The following is a 24,292-nucleotide window of genomic DNA, read 5'->3' on the forward strand; positions in this document are numbered from 1 at the left end:
TGTGTTTTCTTGCAAGTTTCAAATCATCAGGAATATCAAATAAATGTTCATCGGGTGACTCGATTGAAGTTATGCAGTTCACACCGGTTTTTCCACCCAATGCTGCTAACACTGTAAATGTGAATCGTAACTTTTCCATTTTTCTTCACTAAAAATATCGTTTTATAAGACAAATAAAACAATGCGTTGCTCTGAAGTACAAAGAAACGACATTTAAAGTTTATTTGTCGTCCTTTTTTATATTAAAAAATTACATTATTTTTATTAGTCACTCAGTCAGCCACATAGCGAGTACACAATGCTGTTCATAAATAAATGCTGTTTAAGTGTAACCAAGACAACACATAAGTGACATTTGAAAAGTGCATAAAATAAAATTCGTAATTTAAACACAAAGGGATCCTAGGCATTTCTAGGTAGGTACTTATTAGTGAGTACTTATTCCTTTACATAAATAATTGATCATTTAAATTTTTTATGTTTTATTAACTTTACTTTAGGTACTTGTTAAAATTTATAATATGTGGTCGCTAGAGGGGCGCCGATGAGGTGCTTGCCTAGGGCGCTCTCAACAGTTAATCCGCCTCTGTGTGTACCTATATTGGCGGACTTTTACAATCACAACGAAATGGCACGGCACCATTCGTCTCATTTTTAACTATTATTATTTAGTGTGTGCGAAAGAGCGAAGACGCTTTTTGACATACTTGCTTATAACAGCTGTTGAACACGAAACGCAATGCCAATGACAGTGATGTAGTGTGGAAATTTTAAATTTTTTTGTTTATAATTGAAAAAAAAATGCTACCGGACAGCAAAGTGCCCATAACATTTTTTACTCCAAATGTGCTAAGGAATAGCTGATTAAAGTTTGTCGGGTTAGTGCCGATACACCCTGTATGTATAAACATATATGGACAATGGAAGAAATGAAAAGAAAAAGGGTTAAGAATTAAAGTATATTTGTGAGAACAGCATTCAATTAACAATTTACAGGGGTTTAAATAATGTACAAAAATAACAGCACAGTTTAAGAGAAAACAACATGTAATTATTAGTCATTAAAGAATTTATGTATATACTAACGATAATTCTTTCTGTAACAGGTGACAAAGAGACCGATGGAATCGCACCTACACGTAGCACACGTGTGCCATGTTTGTTTATTATAAAATCTGTCTCTTTGAAATGTTCTGAGCAGATACGAAGGTTGCGAATACTTGTCTGCTCACTTTTACTGGATGAAAGCCGCCACATTGTCTTCAAGTCTTCTTTTTTGGGAAATCTTTAAGAAAATATATAACATTTCACTTTTAAGAAGATAATAGAAAAGGAAAACAACTAACAAAACAAATGAAATTATATACACACAGCTTTTACCAGCGATTCCTAAGAGTATTTGGAGAAAAAATTTGGACATCATTTTGCCGTCCGATGACACTTTTTCAATTATATACAAAAAACATGTTTTTCTATCACACATCGGCACTCGGTATAACCTAGCGCATTACGTGACATGCACTCCTTCTCGTTCCAGCAGTACCGTACATACAAAACAACGCGCGTACCTAACACGTGGTCCGTTGCGAAGTGTGATAGTATGATCCAAAGATAATATATGATCGGTGGCGACGTGCGATAGAAAAATATAATATTTTTAATTTTAATAGATAAAAAATATCATCGGACAGCAAATTGACACATACATTTTTCATTCCAAACATGCTCACTGTATCTACATTTTACTTCCAAACATACAAATTATTCACAATTGATAACCAACCATTTATCCTATATTAAGTGTTGTTTATGAGTTGCGTAAAATTCAAAACTCGTTTAGTACCTAATAACGCCATTAAAGTGGAATAAATTTAAAAATGATTGGTTTATTATCCTTTATTAATACGACGGAGTTCCAGCAAGAAATAACAGATGAAAAAATAGACGTTCCAAATGATACGATTATGTATTTTATCAAAGCGTAAAAGGCGAAGGCACATCCCTGATTCTTATGCAAACGGCTTTGTGTTTCGCGTCCACGTGTATCTTGATGTGATAGTATATGTTTCTAAAACTGATCCATATTATACGATGTGAATAAGCTTAAAATAAAGTAAAATAATGCTTACCTATGAAATGTAATACGACAATTGGGTTTATTCTCTTTTTCACTTCTATTTTTACAAGTTTTCATAGCACAAGCTACCATTTTGCCGTGTTATTTCGTAAAATGAACCGATGAAGCTCGACCATAGATGATGAGAATGATGATTTCACATTTTCTAGATTCACGCTCCAATGGAACCGGTATGGGGAGTGAGGAATAATACACTTTTATCACTTAAGGCAAGACCAAACCACCGCGATCATTTTGCGTCCGCGATGGCGTGCACGGTGAGCGTCCTGTGTGCGTGCAGAACCGTTCACACCAAACTAGCGATCAACTAGCGATCAGCTGGTGTCCGTGGCACTCGTACGTTCGTGTCGGTTGTGTGGTAGGTATAGCTCGGAGCGGGAACCATTTAAATAATCATAATCATGTTTGGAGACGAATCTGAAGAAGAATTATTACTTCTAGCGACTATTGCAGATGATGAAGATAAGTAATGCACGGTATGATTGTGTCAGAATATTATATTTATTTATACTTAATAATTTCTAAAAGAGGCGTGTTTTTAATGTTTTTTGTTGTTTTGTTCACTGATATAATATTGATATTTACTCAAGTATAAACAAATATCGCTAGGTGAAAACAGAAGATGTTAATTCGTAAAAATATTAATTCATAAAAATGTATGTCCTATAAAAATAAATATATTTTTTCTAAAACTTACCACTTAATCCCAATAATTCTCCTATTTCTTTCCAAACTTGATACTTCTTTCTATTATTTTTATATTCTGGATGTGAAGTGTCATAAAGTAAACGATGCTTGCTAATTTCGTTGATCATTCTCTCTGTATTTGTATCCGACATCATGAGAAATACCACAAACTCAGAGATAATTACGTTGCGTGCAGCGTGCAGATCCTGCAAGCAGCAACTGATCGCGGACGCGAGCGATCGCCGCGTCCAGACGCTGCACAGGATGCCGCGGCCAATCAGTGAACGCTTCGATGTGAACACGTTGCTACAAGTTCATACACAACATCTGATCGCCACCGTGCACGGGATCGCGGACGCGCTTTGATCGCGGCGGTTTGTTCGGGCCTTTAGGGCAGGTCTACTAATATTCCTATGTCTATGGTTGGGACCTTTACAAAGAGGTTGCTGTATAATATTTATATAAAAACATTATTATGTATCAATAATTCAGTCTTTTCTGCCATTGAAATGAGGCTGGCGCAAAAGGTAGAACTACCCTTCTCGGCCTTAAGCATCAATCGACCAAACGGGTAGAACTACCTTTCCCAGCCGAAGTGTGTTAAGCTTGGATCATTTTGCGTAGAGCTTATAGATTTAAACTTGTTTTTATGCTTGGAGCTTTAAGCTTTGAGCTTGATTGGTGCTTCGATCTTTGAACTTGACATTTAGGCTCAGAGCTTTGTGCTGTAAGATTTATGCATTATTTTTGTTTGGCTTAAGTTTAAAGATTCAGTGTTATAATCGGATTAATGTTAATTGAATAAAATAACTTATTCATCGATTTAATATTTTATTGTACAAATATTATCAGCACCTTTACATATTAAACATTACATAAAAAGCAATAAAAAATTAGAGGTAATTGGAGAATGCTTTTTGAACTGTCAAAACCTAAACATTACTATGATTACTTTAACCATTTATAAAATGAGTATTAGAATATAAAATGCCAAATACTGCACCAAAAATTGTTTAAACCAGGGGTAGGAAATGTCTCGCCCACCAATGCAACAATGTTTTAAATTAAGCCTGTCCAAAACTAACTAACTTTATCCTTTTTTGTGTTTCATGTGTAGGGTAGGCCCTGTAATTGAAGCAGTCCACTCCGAGCGCCGACTTTCCAAGGCCCTAAGGAGTCAAGGCGCTAATAGTAGCTAACACCTAACATATCGCCCTTGAGATTTTTATTAGCACCGAGCGCTCTTTGGTTCAGAGCCGGCCCTGTACATGTGTGCAGTGGCGGCTCGTGAAAGCGTCTTATTTGTCATATTTCAGTCATAAAAATATGGGAAAGTTATTAAATGTTTTGAAAAAAAAAATTTTTACCCTTTTACCAAATGCAAAATCACTCAAATTGTCCTTTATTCAAGCCCAACCGGAATTAAGCAAACTGTAGTTGATAATAATTAGGTTAAATTCTACAAAACATGAACCACGTTGCATTCTGGGACAGTTAAAATTAACCCTCTTCTTAATCACACAAAAAATATATATTTGTATACATCTGGCTCTTGAATAATGTTATGCTACCCAAATGACCCACGGCAGAAATAGGTTCTCACCCCTGGTTTAAAGGAAAAACAAAGTGTCAGTAGACGAAGAAAGTCCTTATTGAAGAACCTTCGATAACAACACATGATTTAGTGCAACGTCATTGTTTAGAGTAGCCATGTCTAATGCTAAAATCCATAATGGTGTCCAATTTCCGGTAGACAAAGACAAGAATAATAACCCAAACCTTGGAAAAAAATACAACACTTATTACCTAGATAAAAAAACATTCACACATGATATTTATAAAGTCGTGGAGTTCCAAAAGCCGCTCTGGAAATTAATGCAGCTTCATTAACAAAAAAATATTTTAAATTCATTGAAAGGAAATTAAATATTTATATTTCTCCCAAAACATCGGAAGAATAATAAATAATTATTTAGATATTTAGCTTAAACGTACATGTTCTAGATGTTCCAAACAGTTTTACACAACATCTCCAGATTCCTGAAAAATTCCAAAGCGGTTTTTCCAAGAATGCAACTCATATTTAACAAATATTTATAAACAAAATAGAATCTTTAATAACAACTGTTAGCATAATTTACAATGTACCTAAATAACCATTGATTTGAATTCATAAAATGAGCAATTCGTGGACTTAGAATAAACACATTACAAAATAAGACTTCCTCATAAAACAGATAGTCCATAGAAGTGTGATCTATACCATTTCGAAATAACACTGATGTCGTCAATGAAATTGATTTCCATTTCAAGAAAAAATTTACATACATATATGAAAATTTCCCTTACTTCGGGCACACAAGATATGCCCACAACACACTTCTATTGGTTCATCTCTTCAGTGTACCCGACAGAGAGACCGGGTTAGAATGAAAGGTAATAAAAAATTATACAATGACATGAAGAAGGAATAACATCTTATCAATCTGCGAATTCCAAATAGAATTTTAGATTTTCATTGGAACACTTTTCTTTAACTTTTGAAGATCATACCCATCAATGTAATATAACATTGAACAAGAAGATAGTACTCATAAATCAACTGGGAATTGCATCAAGGTTCTATGTTAAGTTGAAGAAAAGCCCACTAGGGCGTGTAATAAATAAATAAATAAATAAAAAAAAGTTGTTCCAATGAAAATTGAATATTCATTCCGACTTTTAGAAAAAGACAATGTATCCAATATAAATAAAAATCGGATATGTTTATCCGGGACACAATCTAGGTTACAAACCAATTCTTTAGAACTTTGTGATCATTCAAAAAGATAACTGCCAAAAATATGGGAAAAATTAGTTGCAAGGAATTTTAGATGATTGTAATTACAATGTTAGATGTTACTCTTCACTTTGTTTCCTTCTAAGTGATACAACAGATTGTCCCAAGCCCTTTGCACTTGAGCAGTGGTGAACTCGTAACTCCACTGAGAGGAGAAAACGACGTTGGCGGCGGCCACCTGCTCCGTGTTGGTCGGTTGTGATGCCAATCTGTCTTTGGCCGCTTGTTCGGACAAACCGTTTCTTTCTTTTAGCCGCTTGATAGCCTAGAAATAAAGACAGTGGAAATAGTGAATGAGGTGAACTTTAACAGGTGGGTTCTCGCATAAAGTCCGCGATGTGCCAGCTGACAGTATAATTTAATCTACTCATTCTTGTTTGGCAAAATGATGTTTTGTAAATTGTACTGTTTTGTAAATAGTGGTGTTACATTTTTGTGTTGGAAATATATGTTCTTGACGAGTATGATTTTCAGTTAAAAAAGCTGTGATTTTTTTTTCTTTTATTATTTGAATTATTATGTTTTTTTGGATTAGATCACTAAATTTGAATACTTTAAATTCTTCAAAAATTAGGTGTGTTGGATAATCTCTTGGTTTTACAATATTATTTTTATAATTAGACGTTGAACAATTAATTGTATGGAATGAAACATTTCCCTAAAATAGCTACTTATATTCAGAGAAATGATTTTTTTCTCTCTCAAATCTACATAAATAAAAATGTTAATGTTTGTTTGTTCAAAATCTTCGAATTTTCCGAAATGATTGCTATGAAATTTTGACACAACGTTGCATTCGAATATGCGTGTTTTTTTATACACCTATATTTTCTAGATGTCACTTGTGACATGTAAAAAGTTGCTTTTTTTAAAAAACAGCGCCATCTGTTGGATGTAAAAGCAACATGCGCTATTGTTTCTCTATCTGCACAGACAGACTGAGCCACAGAAACTCATGGCGGGGTACAGCTACTTTTTAAATAAAAAAGAGTTAAATATATAAATCCAAGGAGACTTTATGGTTTTATAATATTTTCATAAATCTGAATAAGTGGCCTACACAATGAATCTAAATAAGGGTGGTTATAAAATTAATACATGTCATATTTTTTTCAGAGCACGAAATACAAGTACAAAGATCTGAATGGGTGAATATGGCAATGTCAATGTGAAAGAAATAAACAAAAACAAAGAACACGCATTAGAGATAGCCAGATAGCTAAGGACATACAGCAACATTGATAGTCAGCACGGGCGCAGATAATGTTCATTACTAAACAGCATTGCTCGATTGTGCTGGTTTTTAAATCAGGACATTATAGGTTTTGTCATGATAGAGGGCTCGATAATTGTGACAGTCCAGATACATCGCGACGGATAGCAATCCTACGGATATAACCCTAGGAATAGTAGGCAATAAAACAATTGTGCTTTAAAAATATCCCAAATCACCTCTTCCGGCGGTATGATGCTGGTCCACACCTGATGGCAGTGCTTGTACCATTGGGCCTGCACCAGAACTGCTGCCTCCATGACTACCACCCGATAGCCCTGGCGCCCCAACTCCTGGGCACGCTGCAGCGCCAGGTCAAGGATGGCCGGCCAGAGCAGGTTGTTCAGCTCTATCAGTCGAGTCTGCAAATATGCCAAGGTTTCTTATTATTGAGGAGGAAAAATTTATATGGACAGTAATACACTATTTCTCACAAGATAATTTCATTTGCGATTTTATTCAAAGTCAATATATTCATTCAGTACCTTGAATTTTTAATACTTTTATAATAACATTGTTTCGTGACTCTGAATTGTTTTAACGCTTTTTCCGCTCCAACCAATAAGGAGGTTAGGATTCAAATTTTACTGGGTTGAATTTGCGCAGTGTTGCTTTGAGTTGAATCAAGCCGCCCACGCTGTAGCGAAAACGTCAGCTAATGACAGTTGACAAAAACACCGTATCGAGAAAACAACCGATGTGTCAATTCGATTTTTAGCCGGAGTTATAATTAGTTCAATCTTATACGAGTGCCTGTGAATTCCTCCACCATACGAGCACTACCAAAAGAACCATATCATCGAACACCATAACCAACTCTTCCGTAAGTCACATTTGCGAATACCTATATTTTTGGTTCAGCGAACGGAGTGTTAATTTACATAGGCACATATCTGCCTAGATTATAACCATTATAATCTAACCCATGTGTCGATGGTCTACGCAATTATCGCACAACAATAATAATAGTAACAATTATTGTTATAAAAGTAGATAGACTACATAAATTATATTGTCCTTCTTCTTTATTAAATAGTATTAAATAAAGTCGCTATCCGCGTCTTTCTGTTTGTGCGCTTAGTTCTTCTAAACTACACAATGGATTTTGATAGGGTTTTCACAATCATTTAGAGAATTTTTTTCCGGAAGGTTTATATATATAATACATGCATATTATACTGTAGAAAGTCGTCAAAAAATATATTTTTAGGTGGGCTTACATTGCTAATGCTGGCTAAAACTTATGAGATACATCAACATAATGTACTAGAGAATTATATATCTTAAAAAGGCCTACAGAAAAGTCCACAGTAGTACATGTCCATCTCCTAAGGATAACCTCCAGCAACACCGGGTATATGTCAGCTAGTTTACTATATTTAGTATGTTAATGGCACATCATGTTGTGTCATATATAAATGTTTCGGGAGTTCCTTCTCCTTAATTAGGATAATTTTTACTTTGATAGAATTAGAAAGACATAATGAGACTAAATAAAGGTTAACCGGATCATTGAAGACAATGTTGCCCAGCTTCTTGCGATCCACTTCTCCGTCGGGGGTGATGATGTCCTGCCCGAAAGTCTCGGCTATGGTGGCGTTCATTGGCTGGCCTGGTCGGTACAGTTCGTGCGCGAGTAGGTCACAGTTAATCACTCCACCACCCAGCTTGCTGAAAGAGATTAGTTACTATCAATTTATATCTTCTTTGATTTGAATCCAAGCAAAGAGTTTTTTCCAGTTTTCACAGCTGATTTTGAGCAATTATGGCAATTTTCATAGTGAATCCATAGCACGTTATTGCAAATTTTGTATAACCACTCGAGTGATTTTTGGCATATTATGCCGAGTTTGCAAAAAGTCTTGAGTGATCGCATGCCATAATATGCCATTTTTTACCATAATTTGCGCATTCACGATTTGTTTATAAATCCTAGGATAAGCGGTAAAATATAGGTGTATTCATTAGCTATAAAGCACTATAATCAGTTTATATGTCTCCGTATTAAAATTCAGAGGTATGTTTTTATTTTAAATGAGGGCGAGAAATTTTTAACTCGAACGCCAATCACTCAACTCATATTCCAGTTATTACGTGAGCTCGAGTGGTTAACATACAGTATGATTATAAATACCTACATTATCTGTTATTTAACTTTTAGATCTTATTAGAATTTAAGCTATCAAGTGTGTTATCCAACATCGGCAAGTGAGAATAAACCATCTTTGAGGAACATTTTATTAATAATTCTTCTAGACTACAGGAATATTATTCAGGATATTAATGAAAAATATTACAATCCGTCTTACCCCAATCTTTCTGCGATCTTTGTTTTTCCACTTGCAATTCCTCCCGTCAAACCAATAATATACGGATAAGCTGGCAAATCTGGTTTTATCTAAAAAAAAGTCCATTTTAAGTGAGATTATTTGTAAACATCGTCAAGTTCAACTTGACACGAATATAGAATAAAGAAAATGGATTTGTGTTATACGAATTTTGGGGTAATAAGCTGAATTGTACTTCCTCTTATAATCAACTACATATTGCAGAGACCTGAAAATTTTGCGATAGCAATAAATAAATTTTTTAATTCTGTTATTTTAAAATAAGAAAGTAATACTTTCTAAATATTTTTTTGTCTATGGTTTTGGTAAGCTTGAACCATGGACTTTAAAAGCCCTGGACGGAGTAATTCGAGAACAATTTGAGGATACGGGGTGAGGGTGAAGATGTATGAAAAATGCCAAAACCTATTTAATTCTTTTAATGACGTATCCCATTCCTTGTCTCATCAAATACCCAAAAAAATCCTAAGGCGTTATAACTGCATTAATAACACAAAAATAAAATAATAATAGTTCAATATGCATCACTTTGAATACAAATCAGTTCAGATGGCTGTCAGACAATTTCCCCTCAATTTTCACTAGATTTGGTTACAATGACATTCGTACAAAATCGCACTAGTGATCTGTCCAGGGCTTTTTAGGTGCATGGCTAGAACAGCCATAAAATGGAATGCAGCTAACTTCATGTCGAAAAGGTTGCGTATTGTCATTCTGTTTTTTTTTTTTTAAAAACAACAATACAAAATCCACCAAAGATAAATTTTCAGGTTTCTACTAATACCACATGGTATCATTTCTACACAAATAAAAAACCTTTCGATACACTCCACACATTTATATATCATTGTTATCCTTGCAAGGCCGGCTAAGTGAGTTTTACAAAATTTTACAAGGGAAGCAAAGTTCCCAGTTCTTTTTTCAAATGCGCCAACAAGAAACGTCTGAATGAGTACTATTATATGCGATAATTGTTAAACTCATGCACATATCCGAGATCTGGCTTGATTCCTGGATTAATTTAGAAATTTTTGATGTAAAAAACGTTTTACTGAAATTTGGTTCATAGACATTTTTGCAAGCACAACGATGACATCTTAAATATATATTTTTTAATGTAATATCTTATAACTAGAGACCGGATTATATGCATTTGCATATTTGCATATGCAAATGCATATTTAGACCCTTTTCAGCGGTAGTTGCATATTTTAGCAAATAATTTGAGATGTTGCATATTTACGCTTGATATCGTTCAGATGCCTCACATAGCGACACTATAGACGTCAGATAGCAAGGCGCGCGGCTAGCGAAGAACTGATAACTGATCTTACTGATCGCTACGGCCGGCGGCCGGAGCGGGGGGGAACCTCTCTCATCTTCGCCTGCGCTCGCGCCTACTCGGCTTAATTCGGCTAATTGCCGAAAACAATTCATTCATTCGTATGAGGGGTGATTTGGTATATTTTTATGATAATTCAGTGAATTGCAAATTTTGTTTTTGACTGGTCGCACGCGCTGTTCTTTAGAGTTTCGTCTAGTGTTTTGTTTGTTTGCACGAAGTTGTACATTGTGAAAGTGAACCATGCCCCCTGATAAAAAAGTGCCCATACGTGGATAGCTGAATATCCTGGAATATTTACATACGACAGAAAAGTTTTATACTGCCAAGTTTGCGAGAAAAACATTTCTAGCACAAAAAAGTTCCAAATAGACCAGCATGTCAAAACCAGTGTTCATATCGCAGGAGTGCAGAAGAAGGGCCCACGACAACAAGTTTTTACAGTGGCAAGTAGCAGTAACAGTGAAGTAACCTCCAAAGGTAAACAACAAAATCACTTTAGCATGGATCTATGTGAAGCATTTCTTGCAAGCAATATCCCTCTATACAAACTGACAAATCCTGCCTTGAAGGATTTTCTCAGAAAATATTGCATAAATCAAAATATACCGGATGAATCTACGTTACGTAAAAATTACATACCATCAATTTATCTACATGTGCTGGAAGAAATAGGCAATGAACTCAAGGATAACATCATATGGATTTGAGCTGACGAAACCACCGACACTTGCGGCCATTAAATTGCAAATTTGATTGTTGGTGCATTAAAACTTGAACCTTCACCTTCCTATTTGGTGGCCTGCAGAGAACTTGAAAAGGCAAATCATTCTACGATCGCCAGATTTGTGAATGAGGGTATATAAAAAATATTTCCTGAATCTTCTGCGGATGAAAATGTGTATGTGTTGCTCTCAGATGTTGCCCCCTATATGATCAAAGCGGGCAAAGCCCTCCAAGTATTTTATCCCAATTTGATTCATGTGACGTGTTTTGCTCACGGAATTCACAGACTCGCCGAAGAAGTGAGATCCACGTTTGCGAATGTAAATAACCTAATTTCATCAGCAAAGAAAGTGTTTCTTAAGGCGCCTGCTCGTATAAAGGCCTACAAAGAAAAACTGCCAAATATCCCTTTACCTCCTGAGCCAGTAATAACACGTTGGGGTACATGGATCGAAGCTGCGATGTTTTATCATGAACATTTTGAAGCCATCAAGGGTGTTATCAATGACTTCGATAGTGCAGAGGCTTTGGCAGTTTTCAGTGCAAAGAATCGTTTGACGACGCCAGTATTAAAAAAAACCTAGCTATGATTACCACTCATTTTGCCTACATACTTGCAAGTATAAAAATGCTTGAAACTCATGGATTGGCGTTGAATGCATCTATTCAGGTTATGAAGGAAATTCGCCTTATGAATTCCTCGTTGCCAATGTTATTCCCGAGTAAACTCATAGAAAAATTTGAAAACATACTGAATAATAACCCAGGGTTTGAACCTTTGTGCCAAATTGATAACTTCATCAACGGGGCAGGTGAAATTTTGCCCGGAACAATACCTAAGTTCACAAATCGCACCCAAATTTAAATTCTGTCCAGCCACATCAGTAAACGTAGAACGTTCCTTTTCCGCTTACAAAAATATATTAAGCGATCGTAGACACAATTTGTCTACAGAACATTTAGAACAGTACTTAGTCATATACGTTTTTAAAGGTAAATTCTAAATTTTATTGTTAAATACATTTTTTTTTTTTTTTTTTTATGCTTCCGATTTTGTTGTCCGGGTTAAATCTTCCCCATAGGAAAAACTAAACCCTTCCACTCACTTTTCCACAAATGATCAGCTAGTCAATCAACACTATGCAAGTGCATTATATAAGTAAAATAAATACAAAACAATACAAGAACAACAACACGTCAACTCACCAGAGATCAAATGGGAAAAAAAAATTCACCGACTCCAGATATTTTCATATCAGAGGGTTCGGCTCGGTAGTACTTCTAACAGGGCCTATAAATCCTACTGATCCCTCAACATAAATATTTAAAAAATCTTTTGTTATCCTACATGTATTCAAAATGACCGACTTTTGCATCTTTATATATAAATTTTTTGATAGATCTAATACGCCTAAATTTTTAATGAGAGAGCTAGGTATAATGCCAGTAGCCGAAATAACGAATGGTAATATTTTTATAGTCTGAGAATGCCAAATTCTTTTTATTTCGTTTCCTAAATCTGTGTATTTTTTAATTTTTTCATTAACAGATTTTTGAATGTTACAGGAATTTGGAATAGCGACATCAATGATATAAGTTATTTTTTTAATTTTGTCATGTAAAACTATATCGGGTCTATTATGACTAATCGTTCGGTCTGTTAGTATAGTTTTATCATAATATATTTTATAAAATTCGTTTTCTAAAAATGAATTTGGTTCGTATTCATAATATGGTACTATATTACGGCAGTCAATCAAGTTATGTTTAATTACCAAATTTTGGTGAATTATTTTTAAAACTTGATTGTGCCTAAATGTATACTCGGACGGTGCTAATATAGAACATCCAGATATAATATGTTCTATAGTTTCCGGAAAAGCCAAACATTTTCTACACAAATCATCAATTTGATTTGTATCTTTGATTATATGCTTTCTATAATTTTTAGTATTAATGACTCTATCCTGAATGGCAAGCATAAATCCTTCTATTTCTGCGCTTAACTCTCCAATACTCAACCATTTGTTTGACGAAAATTTGTCAACATATGTTTGGTTGAGATAATTGAAGTGTTTTGCGTGTAAAATTTTATTTGACCAGGAATCTAATAATTCCTGGTTGGGATTTATAAAAATGTTGGCATTCTCATCGTATAAATTTAAAGATGTAATATTTCTATCTGCCTTGCAAATTATTTTGTGCATTTCTGAGCTATGAGCTTTCCTATGGAAAAAAGTTCTTAGCATTTCTACCTGATTATGTTTTAAAGAAGTTATTTTGACTATACCTCTACCTCCTAAATTTCTAGGTAAATTAACTCGTTCTATAGCTGAATTTGGATGATGGCAATTAAACTTTGTTAGCGTAGTTCTAATTAATCTTTCTAAGTTATCTAAATCTGTATTAGACCATTTAATTATGCCAAATGAGTACGTTAATAGAGGTATTGCCCAAGTATTTATTGCTTTTACTAAATTTTTAGCAGATAGATTGCATTTTAAAATTTTCCTGATCCTAGTTTGAAATTTAATCCTAATATCATTTTTAATACTAGTATGGTCTAATCTATTTGATTGTGGGTATCCTAAATATTTATAAACCTCATCCCTTTTCATACTAGTAATTTGGAAATTTCTAAATATACTCTCGTCCCCATCTACAATTTTGCCTTTCTCTATATGGATCGTTCTACATTTATCTAAACCAAAAGTCATTTTGATATCATCTGAAAAGTTTTTAACTACCTCAATCATTTTCTCTAAATTTTGTTCAGAATTCGAAAATAATTTTATGTCATCCATAAATAATAAATGCGAAATTGTACTACTCTCCCCTGTATTACCCTTAACTTTTATTCCAAACTTGCTTTTAATTAACATTTTAGATAGAGGATTCAATGCTAAGCAAAACCAAAGAGGACTCAATGAGTCTCCTTGAAAAATTCCTCTTTTAATTGAAATGCCCGGTATTACTATTTTCTTACCTTTTAAATTGATAAGTAAATCGGTATTCCAAAAGGACATAATATTTTCCAAAAAGTTAATAATAATGGGGTTAATTTTATATATATTTAATACTTTGATCAGCCACGAGTGTGGGACACTATCGAAAGCCTTTTGGTAGTCTATATAGCAAGTATGTAAATTACGTTTTCGAGTTTGAATCTGTTTTAGAATTACAGAATCAATAACTAATTGTTCTTTACATCCCATATGTTTTCTGCGACAACCTTTTTGTTGTTCAGATAAAATATTTTTTTCATCTAAATGAGTATATATTAAATCTGTTAAACAAGAGGTCAAAATTTTGTATATTGTCGGTAAACATGTAATGGGTCTGTACTGAGAGGGATTATTAATATTTTCGCTTTTGGGTAACATATAAGTAATGCCCTTAGTTAGAAAATTTGGAAAATTTTGAGGTTGACTGACAAATTTTGAAAGATTTTTTGCCAAAAGAGGATGTAAAGTAGTCAGACGTTTGTACCAAAAATTATGTATCCAATCGCAACCCGTGGCTTTCCAATTATGAGTATTTTTAATAATTTTGGTTAACAATTCAACCGATATATTAGAAAAACTCATTTGTTCAATACCTGAAAAATTGAGTTCTTCATTTTCTATCCAGGGAGTTGACTCGTTATGTTTTATATCTTTACTCCAAATTTTAGTCCAAAAATCGCGCATATCTGATTCAGATGGCAACGGAATATTATTATTCGAAATAATATTTTGTTTATCGTCAAGTTTGGAATAAAATATTTTTTCATTTTTCTGGAATAATCTATTATTATTTTTTTTATTATATGTATAATTATATCTTTTTAATCAACTAGCTTTTACGCCTAATTTTTGTTTTAATAAATCCAATAAATCATTGATTATATTTTCATTATTATGACTATCAATGTTATAACCAAATTTTCTACCAATTTCATCTACATGTCTCAAAATTTTCCTACTTCTATTTCCATTTTTATATTCTATTACTCTAGCTATGTTACTTCTTAAAAATACTACATCATTTTCTAATCTGATCTGCCATTCTGGTTTACTTTAACTATATGATCTATCGTCAGAGGATGATAATTTAATTCCTAACTTATTACAAACAGTAATCGCACTAGCGTATACTATTGTATGAAGATCTAAAACACTAATTTCGTCAAATATGATTTTTGGTAAAATTATGTTATTTAATTCAAAAATTAATTTAGATAATTTCTTTGACGTATGCAATTTCGGTAATTTTGGTCTAACTGTTGGCTCTACATCTATATATCTGTTTATATTATTATGAAGTAAGTTAGCTAATTCTACTATATTTTCATCAACAAAGTTTAAATTTGCAATGTTGATTTCCCTAAGATTATAAATAACGTCTAAGTTATTTGAATCTACTGTAATATCATTGGACATTTCGACAAGAATATTATCCAAACTATCTACATTCAATGCATCTGATATGACATTATTACTTGTGTTAATTTGTTCTAAATTATTTCCCCTTTGCAATCTATCTGCTACTTCTCTTTTAATCTGTTCTAATGTGACTACAGAAATTAAATTATTTTTGAAAATAGCTCGCTTTTGGTCTGCTAATCTTTGTTCGCTTACTTGGGCAATCGGATAATTTTGTGAGAAAAGTAAATGTAATTTTTTCCTGTATAACGTAAATGAAATAATGTTAGCAAAATTAAAATATAAAATGCATATTTTTTCGTCTCCCCCGACATAAAAACTCACCTTTCGTGATAATAAACCTAAATCTAACTGTTTGAATATGAAATATTACTGAAATTATAAACATGTTATTTTACGTTATTGATATTATTGCTTACTAGCAACACTTAATTTTATATATCTTTGGTTATTTTTCTATGGATTTATTGTCAAAAAAACGCATCGACAATGGCGTTGTATATTGTTTGCATCTAAAATTTTTAAGTCATGTATTTCTGTTTATATTGCTTGCCCCAACCTAATTCTTTCGGATTCGGATTCCCCGGCCCAAAGTTAGTATAAAGATGTATAAAGATAACTAGTTTTATTGTCAGAAAGCGTTCAAAATGGCCAGTTAAATTGTTTGTGCGTCGAAATTTTAAAGTCGTGTAATTCAGTTAATATTGCTTGCCGCCACCTAATTCTTCCAGATTCGGATTCCCCGGCCCAAAGTTAGTATAAAAATAACTAGTTTTAATTTTTAGGAATTTCACCCATAAACCGAAGCTTACCCCAACTTGGAGATGATTGTATCTTTACTACTACATTCCAGTAACCAAATCAATAAATAATTTTAAATGTGACCAAATTAAATATTCTAATCAAACTACCTTTCGACATAACAAATCTATAATTTCCAATTCAACTACCTTTCAACATTACGAATCTATGATATATTATATTCCAGAAAAACGTTATCAACATAAAAATATACCATTAAAATATATTTTTATTTTTTTCAAATGAATGTCAAATATTGTTGTTTACCTTGGTTACTGGGGTCCTCAAAAAATTTTTATTTTTAAATCCTATTTATTTACCTAAATATCCTATGGCTTACTGGCAGTTTATTTAATGCGTAATCTGATATACTCTTCTTTAAATATTTATATTTTTTGGGATCAAAGCTAATTCTTTTCTATCTGATATTACAAAATTACTATCTGGGGAACTCACCACATATGCAGACTCCAAACAAACCTAAATTATTAACTGATTGGAGCACTAGAACAATTTTCTAAAAAATATTGGCCTAAGGACCAATATTTCGCCTTCGTCATCCAATAATCTAATTCAAATAAACTACCATAAACTAGGCTACTTTGAATTTTATGAGTGAACCTTTGATTATATAAATGTCTAGATAGAGTGTTGCACTGTTATTCCGACAGAAAAAACAGGCCAGATTTGAAATACGTGTGTGCGTGTCACGCACACAAGTATACGCAACTTATATCGTTGACGTAAGCGCTTAACGTCACTGTAGGCGTATTGAGTGATACCAGCTCCCTAGTATTTCCCAAAAAAGTTGGGAAAAAATATGTTTCGATTTTGCCGGACCTATAATTCGTTTAATTTTGAATTCATTTAAGTAAGATAGTTTTCTACATAAACACAAAGACAAACTTTCACATTTATAATATTATTATATATAGTGTACTTTGGGTAATTATTAAAACCAATTTTAAAATTAACAACGCACACATGGGAAATTTTTTTATATACTAGATTCATATATTTCTTAAAGAGATGAATCATTTAAATTTACTGAATTTAAAGTTAATGTCCTTTATAAATAGAACGGCGTCATTTGCGCCTTGCAATTTTTACCTTATGTGGGTATTTTAATTTGAAGAACAGGCAACCCTGTAAACAATGCGTCAAAATATGGCGTTGTCAAGACGATGGTAAGACTAAATTACACTATTAAAACTGAATTGTTTCTTTAACTAAATGGTTATTATATGGCTTTGAAAAGGTAACTTACCTATGATAGGTAACATTTTTAGTTATTTTTAATCGTCCTTTGTAATTTCTGCACACTGTTATAGCGCAAATCGTCATTTTCAAATGTCACACAACACGTGTTTACCGCACAGCGATAGTTTCGCAACTGAGCGGACTGAACGAGCTTATCAGCCAACAGTTGGCTGATATTTTTTTTGGCGTTTCGTCACTCGAACGCTCAATCTAGACATTTATATAATCAAAGGAGTGAACAAAAGAAATTAAAAAAAAAATTTACAGTGTTCTTGCTATTGTTCTAAATTTCAAATAATTTCCCGCAAGGTGATGGTTGGAGATAGGTAGGAACTGGATAAATGACATTCCGGTAGGAACTCATATTGTCATTTCCAGAGATGTGCTTTATTTCAAATAAATCCATTTCAAATGGAAATGCAAAATGCAAAATGGGTATTTTCCATTTTGCATTTTAAATGCTTTTCTAAAAACCATTTTGCATTTTGCATTTTAAATGCTTTTCTCAATGCATTTTCCATTTGAAATGCTTTTTTGCAACATTCTTCCTACTTTCTCCACTCATCTTTTTTCATAAGCCCCAAATATCAGTCAGTCCTCAACCTCGCTATGAGAGATAATTTACATTTGTTAAGTTGCTCCCTGGTAGGAGCCCTGGCAATTGAGTGATACCATTACAAAAAATACTGATAATTGATATTTTCGAAAATATAATTGTTATCCTTGAGAACTAATAGCTTACTAAAATAAAAAAAAATATGTAAAAATACGATTTCATGTTGCATATTTTGACCCTTTTTATGGATTTTCGTGCATATTTTAGCTATTTTTATTGTATATTTGCATGCATATTTTGGGCTATTTTTGTTGCATATAATCCGGTCTCTACTTATAACATTACATATCTTTTGGAAAAATCAGACATACTAACCTCTGGCTCTCTTAAAACTGTTCCCAGTAGCCTCATTCTTCTGTTGCTGGAGCTGACCTTGGCCTCTTCTTCTTCATTTTGGATTTGGGGTTCCCCTGCTAGTTCTATACAATACACTTCCATTGGGGACAGTTTGTTTTCAAGCCTCTTCTCGTTGACCTTATCTCCTCCCTTAATTGTTTCCTGGCTAACTACAAGTAACTGAAAAAAATTAAATAAAAATTATGGTCGGTACCTAGAATAATTTTTTGGCTACCTGGCTTTAGTGACGACAATCATTAGTTTTTATTAGTTAATATACATAATATTTGCAAAATATTGCCTATTTTGGTAATGTTCCAGTTTTTATTGTAAATTTTAGGCATATTATATTGTTAGTGCAAGTGTTGGCATTTTTGGAAGAGATTTTGTTATTTTTAGTGCATATATATACATATAAGTGTGTATATAATGTAATGAGACTGGTAGCGTAGCATTCGATCTTGGGAGGAGGCAAGCCAAAATCTGATGTTCCTTCAGTATGAGTTTAATCTCGCTAGAGTCACTCGGCAGTTGTTTTTGTAAACAGGTTTTTTCTAGCGGATTCTGAAAATCTTTATCAAATTTTTATTCTTTACAAAACTTCAACAGACCTATGGAGAGAGTGTTTTGTCAAGGGCTTTTGATTTTTAGGCAGTTTAAGGTATTCTTAGGAAGCAGTCAATTGAAGATGAACCTCGTAGCGAAAAGCCTTCAACTGAAATTACAGATGAAAATTTCCAATGATCCGGCTTGATGATGGGAAAAAAAAATAGAGGAAGGATTGAATTTGTCTCACACAACCATTCACCGGATTTAGATCAAGGAAGTAAGGAGAATCTGCATGAAAATGGTTACGAAAACCTATCGCAGGAATGATAACAGGAAGCAAAAATCTCTTGGCTTTACGAGGCCGGTTGAAAATTACCCTGATTTTCTGAAACGTGTCACGACTGGTGATGAGTCTTGGATTTTTGAATATGAACTAGAAAATACACCATTTTGGGACCTTGGAGAACAACACTGAACGGAAAATAATGCTGAAAGCGTTTCCAGTATCTGTGTTCCAGCAATGCTATGAAGAGTGAATGAACCGTGTTCAGCTCTGAGTGGCTTCCCAAGGCAACTACTCAGAAGGTTACTCTCATTACTTTACGTAAATACCTCATAATCTGATTGTAAAATTTATAATTTACCTGAAGTCTGGGGTCATCTTTAGTTGGCCCGTACATATCTTGAATTGGGATCACATTGTACTCCAAGGACGGATCTATGTCAATCAAAAACTGTTTTATAGTGTTAATCCGAATGTTGATTGGTTCTATAAGCTCCCATAATTTCTTAGCTGTAAGATAACAAAACATTTATTGACTAATTATTGCTTATAATAATTTCTTATTCTTTGTGCTATGCATAAAAAAAACCTTGTCTTATAAACATTAGTTTATCATTAAAAAAATAATTTACTAACTACATACATACTTGTTACATGTGAAAAATCACAAGTAGTAATTTGACTTGCACACTAACACTTTTAAAAATGGCCTGCAAAAGTAATACTAGGCTCCCACTTGATCTATTCTGTGAGAACCTATGGTTTATTCATATATTGTTTTATTCACCTGTGGTTTATTCACATGTGGCTTATATTCTATTCTAAAGCCTGTTCTGACTGATCTATTTCATAGATTCTATGAAATAGAATAGATCAGAGGGGTGAGTGAGTTTTGCATTAGCTAACATGGCATTCGGGTGAGTCTGTTATATATGTTACATGCGACTCATTTAAAAAATAAAATTATATAAATACCGCACAAAAGGCCCAACTGCTCCCAACTATCTGGAGCCAGTGAGACTATGGCATCCCCAATAATTAAGGAATGTTGTGAGGCTGAAGGTAGTGGGGAAGGGAAGGAGATGGGAAGAAGAAGGAGAGGAAGTACCTGGATATTCAGATCTGGTCACCAAACACGGCTAAAGCCATTTCAAGCAAGGTTATAATTCAAAAGATATAGACTCACCCCCCTGATTGGAACCGAGCTAAAGCCGAGCTTAATATGTATGAACATTTCAAATATAGAATTAAAATAATTGTCTGTTCAAATATATTATATAAATGGGTACTTTATCATTTTTAAAAAGTTCACACATATGGAAGTTCCCACAAAGAAAATTATGTCACCCGCGAAAAATCACAGAATATAAAATATTTAAAAAAAATCTATTTTTCGAAAATCTAAATAATTTTTTGCCGAGAGACCTAGTGCAGAAAAATCTCACAATCGACTGCGCTGCTAACCGTTACCTTACTTTAGCGAACTTTACTTTTCTGCACAGGGTCTGATTATTTCAATGTGCGCTCTTCGGCGGTCAGCGTACGACTGATGTTAATGTATTCAAAGCATTACAAAATAGCAGTAAACGAAATCATATCTATACTCATAATAACACAATCTTAACTATAATGCAGAAAATTCGTTTATGGGATACCTGAAGCAGCAAAAACCCTTGAAAGGTGGGCTCTCGCAGAGTGAAATTTGGGAAAAGCCAGGTTGCAAAATTTGTTGGTAAAACTGAAAATTTGTATGAAGTCTGCCTGTATTGGGCCTTACGTCTAATTTACCAGAATAAATGGAACCTAAGCTTTAACCTTTTTGAAAACAGCATTTAATACAAGTAAAATAATTATTTTATTTTGCATCACATTTGATCATGTTGACGTCAGTGACCCCAACTGTAAGATGTTTATTGGCTCGTAAAACCCCTTGAGAGAGAAGAATCTTATGACCGGTGTGGAGTCTATCAAAAGTTCCTCCCAAAGCCACATAGTTAAATGTTTTTCCCTCCGATTCCTGTCCGCCATCTTTTTGTATAAAAATTTCCTCATCATCTGAAAAAAAATCATAGCAAAAAGTCAAATACGTACGAAATTGGCAACAAAAAAGGTAATTATTTTTTTTTTTTTCGGTAAACTAATGTTTAAGACAAGATTTTTTATGCATAGCACAAAGTCCCGTTGGCGTCATGTATCTTTTATCAGGAGATTTTTCAATGTGGACGAGTGTTTCAGGCTAATAATTATTGCTTACAATTGAATAATTGTTAACAAAAAAGGTATTTCAAATAGTGGGTCATTACTACAGCGATGTGTAAAGAAGATAAGAATTATTTACATCGAAGTAAATAACGCATAAAATACTAATATGTATCTACGATAAACAAGATGAACTTTGTTCTCACACAGGTTAGATAAGAAAGAAACATTTTTTTAAATAACATTAATAAAATAGCTCACCAATATTCATAACTGAGAAATCGTCTTTCAAATTCGAGAAATGGCTTCTCGCAAATTCTTTGAGTTCGCTTTTGGGCTGATGGTCAAACATCACCAGATCAATCGGGTTTAATGTGCGAGTTTCTTTCAGTAAAGGATTCTTCAATTGCTCCAACAAAACTCGAATATCGAGATTGTTGCATATCTGGATTGACTGTGGAAAAAAACACATTGTATTAAAACACTTGGTAGGTACTTTCTCAGATTTTTCCCAATATGTTTGGGAAATTGAAATTTAGGTACTTTCTTAGTTAATTTTCTTCAACATTTAAATGTGTTCCGTTTTTATCAAGTAAACTATAATGAATCAAAACAGAGATTCTTTTATCAAGTTTATCAAAACAGATATTCACTTATTATTAGAGGAAAAAAGAGAAGGGGTTGTAGATATTTCGGATTTCAAATTGTAAATTATATAAAAGTGTAAATTGAGAATAATCAACAAGTCAAAAAAAGAAAATTTGGAATCACTAAATTATTGGTTTGAATGAAGCTTTCGAAAAAGCATCATTCAATCCAATATTAGTTTACAGGTAGGGAGTTTTCTAAGGACGGGTTGTTTCGTAGTATTTGAACAATTCAACAAATTTCAACGTTAATTTTCAAGTTCTGTGAAAGATTTTTTCAAGTTCTGTTTTTATTTCAGTTTTGTCAAGCAACTAGCCTATAATGATATAATAACAGAACTTGAATTGGACTTTCACAGATCCCAGAAATGAACGTTGAAATTTGATGAATTGTTCAAATACTCCGAAACAACCCGTCCTAAGTGTCTCAAAGAAGGAGTAGATTCAATTATGGGTAACATAATATAATTATAAATTAAATAAATTATTTTCAACTATCTGCATATCTCGATTGGTCTGCTGGTAAAGATATTTAATTTGTCACAAGTCTACGTTTCGGAGACTAATAAAGTGTGTATCTTGGAAAAAATTAAAGTAAAGAAATGCAACAATCAACAATGTCTTGCTACTTTGTAAGCCTTTAAAACATATATCAATTAAATCAATGGTGATCTTTTAGATTGCTGGCCACGCTTATATGAAGATTTTTTTTAAATAACATCAATCAGTTAACCATATTAATAGACTTGCCCTAACGTGAAATATGGGTATCATTTCGACGAGCTGGAGGCAAACCATGTGACCATATTTTTGGCACCAGCAGGGTACGAGATTCCTTAGAATAAACTACGACATCACACACCATCGTACATTGACCACCGAAGAGCTCACATTGAAATAACCAGACCCTGCGCAGAAATTTAAAGTTCGCTAGAGCAAGACAAAGGTTCGCAGCGCAGTCCATTGTCGTCCCATATAAAAGTAAATTTTCATTTCACTTAATTGTAATTTTAAATTAAGTGTTTTCCATTCCCACGAATGTAAATAGTTGGCTTTTATAATAATTAAGTTAAATCAAAGAGTTATTTTTTAAAAAATCGGACAGCAATTCTAAAAGATTATCAATATCTATATACTTCACCTGAAATGAATGAGGGACAAATTTAAAAGGATTAATTATCAAAAGGATTGCTAACCTGAGTATATATTCCAGTAAGATGCTCATTGTATGAAAGCAGCGGCAGTCTCAGTGTTGGTGCAAAGGATATATATAGAGTTTTACTAACGTGACTCTTGGCAGAAGCAAGAATATGAGATAATTTAGAAAAGTTCGAAACAATCACCAATCCCGTCTGTGCCATTTTAGTCTCCTTTTTATTATCTGTAACAAATCATAAAAACCGTAAAAAAATAAATTTTATTGCGGTTTCTGTTTTATTATGGTAAAACAAAATATAAACCTTTGTTTACTAAGAGGATGTGAATGAGAACACCTCCAAATAATGTCAATATGCCGACTAATAGAATTGAGAGGCTGAAACTATACTCCGCAAATAATTTGCCGAAACTAATCATCGTACATTTTTCGTATTCATTTTGATTTAATCGTTTGAAATTATATGATACATAAATAATCATCGGACAATCACAACAAATAATAACAATAATAATTCACATGCTCACAGAAAAGTAGAATCTCGATCTTTGAACAAACTACTGTCAAAGTGACATTCAACTTTTCCTTTTTCCTTATCAGCGATTTTCTTATCATACCATAAACAAATATTAAGTCGGCGAGTAGGTACTCTGATTTGAATGCCGAACA

General features: G+C 33.3%; 1 protein-coding gene across 3 annotated transcripts; it reads right to left on the minus strand.

Moving 5' to 3' along the window:
- Positions 1-1,250: 1,250 nt before the first annotated feature.
- On the minus strand, positions 1,251-24,203 carry Ppat-Dpck (Bifunctional Phosphopantetheine adenylyltransferase - Dephospho-CoA kinase). 3 transcript variants are annotated; one of them, XM_089636585.1, is made up of 11 exons: positions 23,928-24,190; positions 23,664-23,848; positions 22,082-22,274; positions 21,491-21,676; positions 19,983-20,131; positions 18,769-18,969; positions 9,246-9,334; positions 8,442-8,607; positions 7,116-7,298; positions 5,712-5,928; positions 1,251-1,285 (listed from the first exon to the last, which is right to left on the minus strand). In XM_089636585.1, exons 1-10 carry the CDS (start codon positions 24,103-24,105, stop codon positions 5,716-5,718), a joined length of 1,743 nt encoding a protein of 580 aa, XP_089492711.1. In that variant the 5' UTR covers positions 24,106-24,190; the 3' UTR covers positions 1,251-1,285; positions 5,712-5,715. The 3 variants fall into 3 exon arrangements, with proteins under 3 accessions (XP_089492711.1, XP_089492712.1, XP_089492710.1); XM_089636586.1 differs by lacking the exon at positions 1,251-1,285 and having other exon boundaries at positions 3,329-5,928; positions 24,151-24,203; XM_089636584.1 differs by lacking the exon at positions 1,251-1,285 and having other exon boundaries at positions 3,329-5,928.
- Positions 24,204-24,292: the final 89 nt, after the last annotated feature.

The sequence above is a fragment of the Hesperophylax consimilis genome, chromosome 10, assembly GCF_061612785.1.
Source record: "Hesperophylax consimilis isolate HC1 chromosome 10, BYU_Hcon_1.0, whole genome shotgun sequence".
In the NCBI taxonomy this organism is placed as follows: domain Eukaryota; kingdom Metazoa; phylum Arthropoda; class Insecta; order Trichoptera; family Limnephilidae; genus Hesperophylax; species Hesperophylax consimilis.

Coding starts and splice junctions, on each gene's coding strand:
- Ppat-Dpck (XM_089636585.1), bottom strand. CDS start 24,105: ATGATTATTTATGTATCATATAATTTCAAACGATTAAATCAAAATGAA. Junction 18,970..19,982: donor AAGATGACCCCAGACTTCAG/GTAAATTATAAA, acceptor AATTTTTTTCAG/TTACTTGTAGTTAGCCAGGA. Junction 8,608..9,245: donor AAGATCGCAGAAAGATTGGG/GTAAGACGGATT, acceptor AATCTCTTTCAG/CAAGCTGGGTGGTGGAGTGA.